We start from the raw sequence: 7,108 nt of genomic DNA, 5'->3' as shown, positions 1-7,108 counted from the left end.
TAAATCGACAACCCTAAGATTTCTCATTAAATTTCATTTAAACACTCGAACTATGACATGTCTATATCATAAAGTATTCATATTAGATACTTCCGACCCAAAAAATTGAAATTGTTTTTGCACACGCTCTCAAGCGCCAATTACGTACATAAGTTAGCCACTTTCCTTAACAATAAGCTGAAATCGATATAAGTAATTATGTTTGTTGAGTGTTTTTTGTTCAATATAGCGGGTATATTTTTATCGATCAATATTTATACATAATTAAATTTATAAATGCATAATATTACGAGGACTGTCTGAACTTGACATGTTGATCGCGTACATCTAAATCTTTTTAGTTCTAATTAAACCAAACTCTGGCCAAAAACAAATCCTAATCCAAACACAATGCTAAGTATTATCCAAACACAACTAATTTTTTCTATTTAGAAATATGATTTAATTATTCGATATGCATCCCAAATAATTACTTTCCGAATCCGTTCCCATTGTCAACCAACTCCTTGGTTGAGTCGGTTTATTTAGCCTGTTTGGGCGTATTTTAATTCCCCCAAAATCCACGTGTCCAGATTTAAATAAAACCAATGCGCAAAAAGTCCCAAGTTTTTAATAATCCGAAAAAATAAAAATGTTCCAGTTTATTTACGCAAAATCAAAATCAAAATCCATAATAGTTCCAGTTTGAAAGAGATAGTCCACTTCCCATTTAAGCGTTGAACTTAATTTTCTTAAAAATATGATACTTTACTTTATTGCTACATGTTGTTGAGTTCCTTAGAATTTAAGTAATAATCCAAAGATTCAATTTTTTCTGCTACAATCGATCTCCCAAGGTTCGTTAATTTAATTTCACGTATTCTTTTTTACCGCTTTGAATCGATTCTCGAATAACCGTAATTGATTTATTATCTCTTAAATCTTTGGATTACACTTGTTTTTTCTCTCTCTTTTAGATGATGGACATGTTCAGGTTAATTTCCATTACTTATTATATGATTTTGAGGATTTTTATGGCTAAGGATAGGAAAAATGAAATCTTTATTGGAAAAAAAGTTAGATTATGCTGCAAATTTGCTTGTTTTCTTAATATCTAGGGTCAACAAGGGGTTTTGCTCAATGCTGTTTTGCCATTTCAATATCAATATATTTTTACTAGTTATAGTAGGTAATTCACATTATTTTGAGGTACTAATTCCATTTTTTTAATATACTGTTCTGTTACGTATAGTTATCTTTTAGGTGATCCGATAGTACCACAATTTATGTTACATTTCTCAGAAGTTAAACTCTATTATCGATTGGAGACATGCATTCTGGTATATATGTTACATGCATTCTGCCACTATGCCATTCGGCGAATATGAGAATTTTAATGATTTGTGGAGAGATTGTATTGAATTTTAATGAACTCTATCTGTATTTGCTACTAAAACATAGGTTTCGGAAACTGATGGCGACAGCAACTATCGCCACTGCAGCAGGTGCTGCTGCTTTATTATATTATACGTTAAATAAGAAGTTGCAATCTGCTCCAACAATGGATGATGATGACGATGAATGTGGCAGCAGTGGGCAAGATCATGCTCTACTAGGAGTTAATAGGGTTTCCAATAGACTTATACGGGCCCCTGCTACATGGTTGGAAACGATCGCAACATTGTCCGAGACTCTTAGGTTTACTTACTCAGAGACTCTGGGCAAGTGGCCTATTGGGGACTTGGCTTTTGGCATCAGTTTTCTTTTGAAGCAGCAGGTGCGAATCAATTGTTTACTTTTCCCAGTAAAGGTATTGGGTTGATGTGGGATGTTATGCGGTCATATTTTTAAGCAATATGCACATGATTGCACCATGTTGTCTCTCACGTTGGAAAAGGGAGCATATAACATGAAATGTAATATGCAAATAATTGCACCATGGAATAGACTATAGAGTAGAGGGAAGAAGATGTTTGAATAAGTTGCAGTCTTGAAGGGCGCATACGCCGCTTCACTGCGCTTGCTTTTTACAACACTGGAATAGACTAGAGGGAAGAAGATGTTTGATCGAGTAGCAGTTTGTCAACTTGTCCAGTATAAAACATTTTTTAAAATGTCTTCTTGTTTTTGGAGCGTGTGTATCAACAATATCTAGCCAGATGATTTTGGATCATGCTAGTTACTTTTCTGAGACTGAATGCAGCGCTCTATCGTGTTTTATTATTTCATTTTCTTTTTAGTTATTATGTGTTAATGTTTTGTGGATTCTTTATTTATTCATTGCTTTTTATTCATAATGACTAGTTCCAGGTCTCTCCAATTCCGTTGTTGTTAAAAGTTAAAACACACTTTTATCTTTAAGAAACAGTTGTCTAAGCTTGATGGATTGTGGCCATCATACAACTAAATTCTGTAGGTTGTGAAAGAAAAAAACGAGAAAAAAACGTTTCACGAAAGCTCCTTCCTTTGATTGTCACTGAAGCTTGTTACTTCTATGTTTTTTCCATAGATTTATATACCAAAACTAATAGTTATTATAGGAAGGTGTCATTTTAACTTAATAGCCCAACAGTGAATTGTCAAAACTTTATATGGTTCTGTATATGCCTATATGGTTTTCTTTTATGCCATGTTAGTCAGCACCTTGAATTTTGAGTTAAATTAACTTACCCAGGTTGGTCACTAAGTAGGTTCATGTAATGTTTGCAGGGAAATATACATGTTAGTAGCATATTCTGTGTTGAAGACAGTGCCCAGTTAAAAGGTTCAGATATTGCTGCAGAGCTTAAATGCCTGTTGCACTTGTTGACAGTTTGTTGGCATTTCTCCAAAAAGCCTTTCCCATTATTCTTGGAGGAGACAGGCTATTCCGAAGAAAGTGTACTACTACAAGAACCCAAAGCTGGAGTAAGTTGCCTCCAAAATTCTCAGGCTCTGACTTATAATATGCATTCCTTTCTTCTAAATGCGCAAATTCTATTATGCAGATTCTGAAGCCAGCTTTTACAATACTCGCCGACCACCGATCAAAATCTTTCCTCCTTGTAATCCGGGGAACTCATAGTATTAAAGATACTTTGACAGCTGCTACTGGTGCAGTTGTGCCTTTCCATCACACCATGGTACATGAGGGAGGAGTTAGCAATTTGGTGTTAGGCTATGCGCATTGTGGAATGGTGGCAGCTGCTCGATGGATTGCAAAACTTGCAACGCCTTGTCTTCTTAAAGCACTTAGCATTTATCCCGAATACAAACTTAAGGTCCTTGATATTTGAGTCTGATATTTCCACAGTTTTATGACCGTTGCTCCCTTTTTCTCTTTTTTATCTTGGGGTGGGAGGCGTCTCTCTGTTTCTGTATTGAAAATATTAATCATATAGGCTGGATGTTTTCCATTGCAACCTGTTTAATATTTATTCGGTTACTAATTCTCTATGTTGTTGATTCCCCAGTAATTTGTTTTTATCTCTTTGGGCTTTGTTGCTCTTTATCCTTCTCTTTCTTTTGGCTTGCATCTGCCTCTCTATTGATTTTATTTGGGGCTGAGTTGCACGGAGGGTAGGTCTGCTATTCCTTTCCAATTAGTGTGTGTGTTGTATTAGGGGCTTTCTTGCAAATGCCTTCATGGTGTCTTTTGGCTAATTACCTTATAAAATTGATCTTCTTTTGGCGCACAGGTTGTGGGACACTCCTTGGGTGGAGGAACTGCAGCTCTTTTAACTTATGTACTTCGTGAGCAGAAGGAACTGTCAACCGCTACTTGTGTAGCATTTGCTCCAGGTTTCATATATAAATTTGTTAAATTCGTTGCTGAGATGCTTGTTTGTACTTTTTCTTTTTGTGGATAGGTGTATATTCTATGCACTTGCGTTTCTGGAATGTTTTAATTTGACTCTAGTAATCTGTCCACGATTGTATGCATGTAATTAAATATATATCCACATTCTGCCATTTTGTTCACTTGTCATCAATCGTACATATTGCCAGTTTTTTCTCACTTGAAATATGTTTTGCAGCTGCCTGTATGACATGGGAATTAGCTGAATCGGGGTGTGAATTTATTACCTCAGTAATCAACGGAGCCGATTTGGTGCCTACATTTTCAACTGCTTCGGTAGACGATTTGCGCACTGAGGTTAACTTCTGGCTCTACATCATAGAATTTCTGTGACTGCTTTTTGTGAAATTGGTGCATTATGTTGCCCCACCTGATGGGATTATACTGGGTAGGTTGTTGTTGTTGTTGTGCATATCATTTTCTTCTTTGGTAGGTTGACTAGCTTGTTTTGTTTTGATGCTGGACAAGCAACTTGTTACTTCTATTGGTGGAATAGTACGTTTTGTCCTGATGTTGAATTTATCTCGCACTTCAAACTTTTAGTTTCTATGTTTTGGTGAATATGAGTTTTAGATACTAGACTTATCAACAAAATAAAAATAAAAATACTAGTCATGGTCCTTCCCCGCCACTTCCAGTTATTCTTCCTCCAATAGAATCAATTGATCTGAACTATGCTGCCGGAGAACCTTTTGCCGTGTGCCTTGACAAGCACTTTCTCCTTATGCATATACAGCATAGATAGACAAGAGTTAGCCAATATCCCTGTGCAACTACATCCTTAAGCCAAATGATGTTTTTTCATATCTTCTAATCCACCCTATTCTTGCTAGCTGACCTCAACTTAGTTCAGGGTTTGATGCATTGTTATTCATTGATTGTTTGATGTGTTCGTCTTATTTTTGCTTTTAGGTGTAAGATCCATTTAGATTAGTGTTGCTTTATAAACTTATCCAAGATTCAGCTTTTGGTCAAAAACTAGTCTGTTCCACCTTCGAATAAATTGAATTAATAAAGCTTTGGTGTCTATTGGTATAGTTTGACATGGTGATCTTGATCTTGATTATCGAGTTTACACATCCACCTGATGGTTCGGAGTAAAGGGTTCTGTTTATGGTACACTGTGTTGCTAACTTGCTACTATATGCATAGTTTTCTTAATAGTGTGTGGAAGCTTATTCATTGTACCAACATTGCACTTCTTCTTTTATCACCTCATTAGTTTTAAGGTATGATCTTCTTTTCTTGTTGCAGGTGACAGCATCTGCTTGGTTGAACGACCTAAGAAATCAGATTGAGCACACTAGGATCCTTAGTACTGTTTATCGTTCTGCATCAGCCCTGGGGTCTCGTCTTCCTTCAATTGCCACCGCTAGAGCTAAGGTTGCCGGTGCTGGTGCAATACTCCGGCCTGTTTCCAGTGGAACTCAGGTGCACTCATAGTTTGCACTATTATTTCAGTTCTCCCTTACCTTGTGGAGTAATGAAACTATTACAGTTTGCTTATGTGCGAAAAAATGTCTGACCATTTGACGGACCAGCTTGTTGGTCATTGGTGCATTCATATAACTTGCCTGCACTGTTGTCTTTAGGATGCTACTTTATAATCCCTAGTCCTTCCGTCCCAATTTATATGACGCTCTTTCCTTTTAGTCAGTCAGTCCCAAAAAGAATGACATCTTTCTATATTTAGTAACAATTCAACTTTCAATTTACCTTTTTACCCTTAATGAATTCATTTCTAGCCGCACAAATTTCAATAGTTTGTTTTAGACCACAAATTTCAAGAGTCTTCCTTTATTTCTTGAACTCTGTGCCCAGTCAAACACCCTCATATATAAAATGGGACGGAGGGTGTAGGTTGTTTTTGTGCTATATGTTTAAGGTGTTGGCATTCCAGAGAACATTCTTTGTAGTTGGAACAATAATCAAGAGAATCTGTTAAACAGTTTAATTCACTTAAGGAGATGGCTGTAATATGTAGGATGCGACAATAGGGTGTGACATAGAGTTTCTGGCTCTGTTTATTTTGTATCTTGTACTTTGCTGGAGTGTTGACATTGGCGTGATCTGTAGGTTGTCATGAAGAGAGCGCAAAGTATGGCCCAGGCAGCATTGTCACGACCTGCCATGCAATTGTCATCATGGTCATGCATGGGTCCCAGACGTCGACCAACAAATGTTCAGGTTAATTCTGAAGAACGGCAAATCTCCTGTGAAACTTCTCCCGGCGAAAGTTCTGAAACATTCCTTGTGGAATCCGAGGAGACCAGAAGTACGACACTGATGGATCTTCCTGTTTCTTCAACCGAGGGGATCACATGGAACACGGAAATTGATCAGTCTCTTGCAGATGGGATTAATATCCATAATGGCCTGGATCCCGATCCTGATGATAGGGAACATGTGGCCCATGGACCCGAAGACCGAATGACGGAAGTTGAGATGTGGCAACAACTAGAGCATGAACTGTATGATCAGTCTGAAGGTGAAACTGATGTTGCGAAGGAGATTAGGGAAGAAGAAGAAGCAGCCATTGCAGAGTCAGGTCTTAGCTCAGGTGAAAGCTCTGTTCCAAATACAAAGGAGGTGCACAGATTCTTTCCTCCTGGAAAGATAATGCATATAGTCCCTCTCCTCTCTGAGGAGGTCGATCATGAAAGTGACAGTGACACGTTGAGTGAGGACCATAACCAACCTAAGGATACGAAGGTTGGAATTTTTCTCACTCCTAGATCATTGTACAGTAAAATAAGGCTGTCACAAACTATGATCAGCGATCATTTCATGCCAGTTTATAGAAGGCAGATAGAGAAACTAATTAGGGACCTTGAGAATGATGTTGCTTGTTCTTCTCAAAAGAATGATGATACTTGTGACAGATCAAAGGAATCATGACCATTGAGTTCGTAGTAGGGTGTTGGTTTATAGATGACACAAAAGAACTCGAGGTATAAGCCCTGTCACCTGTGGTGCAGTGAAAATTTTGATATTTCTTACGATTGTAGAGCTGGTGATCAGTGGATGCAGCCTCCTCCTCAGGAGATGTTTACCAAGGCGATTCTCTTAGCGAAATATACCTAAACCTTGACAGAGCCTGTGAAGGTGTTTAAATTGATGTGTATATCTTTGATGATTTCTTGTTCTTTAACATTTGTTAGCATAAGATTTGAATACATTGCGGGTGAACGTCTTCCGTAAGCTGTTATTTGAAACACACCGAACTTGGTATATATGCAAAATTTAGAGGCGGCCAGATGTTTAAATCAGTCAAAATCTTGTTACACTGGT

At 37.5% G+C, this 7,108-nt stretch overlaps 1 protein-coding gene across 1 annotated transcript; it reads left to right on the top strand.

Annotated features, from left to right (window-relative positions):
- Positions 1 to 409: 409 nt before the first annotated feature.
- Positions 410 to 7,108, top strand: LOC132055299 (uncharacterized). The gene is made up of 9 exons (XM_059447036.1): positions 410 to 714; positions 756 to 836; positions 1,441 to 1,756; positions 2,689 to 2,886; positions 2,967 to 3,239; positions 3,657 to 3,759; positions 3,996 to 4,114; positions 5,072 to 5,248; positions 5,894 to 7,108. Exons 3-9 carry the CDS (start codon positions 1,454 to 1,456, stop codon positions 6,713 to 6,715), a joined length of 1,995 nt encoding a protein of 664 aa, XP_059303019.1. The 5' UTR covers positions 410 to 714; positions 756 to 836; positions 1,441 to 1,453; the 3' UTR covers positions 6,716 to 7,108.

This window comes from Lycium ferocissimum, chromosome 5 (assembly GCF_029784015.1).
Source record: "Lycium ferocissimum isolate CSIRO_LF1 chromosome 5, AGI_CSIRO_Lferr_CH_V1, whole genome shotgun sequence".
Classification (NCBI taxonomy): domain Eukaryota; kingdom Viridiplantae; phylum Streptophyta; class Magnoliopsida; order Solanales; family Solanaceae; genus Lycium; species Lycium ferocissimum.
The sequence above is the reverse complement of the archived record's forward strand: the minus strand, read 5'-3'. Positions and strand labels throughout refer to the sequence as shown.

Coding starts and splice junctions, on each gene's coding strand:
- LOC132055299 (XM_059447036.1), top strand. CDS start 1,454: ATGGCGACAGCAACTATCGCCACTGCAGCAGGTGCTGCTGCTTTATTA. Junction 1,757..2,688: donor GTTTTCTTTTGAAGCAGCAG/GTGCGAATCAAT, acceptor TAATGTTTGCAG/GGAAATATACATGTTAGTAG. Junction 3,240..3,656: donor ATCCCGAATACAAACTTAAG/GTCCTTGATATT, acceptor TTTGGCGCACAG/GTTGTGGGACACTCCTTGGG.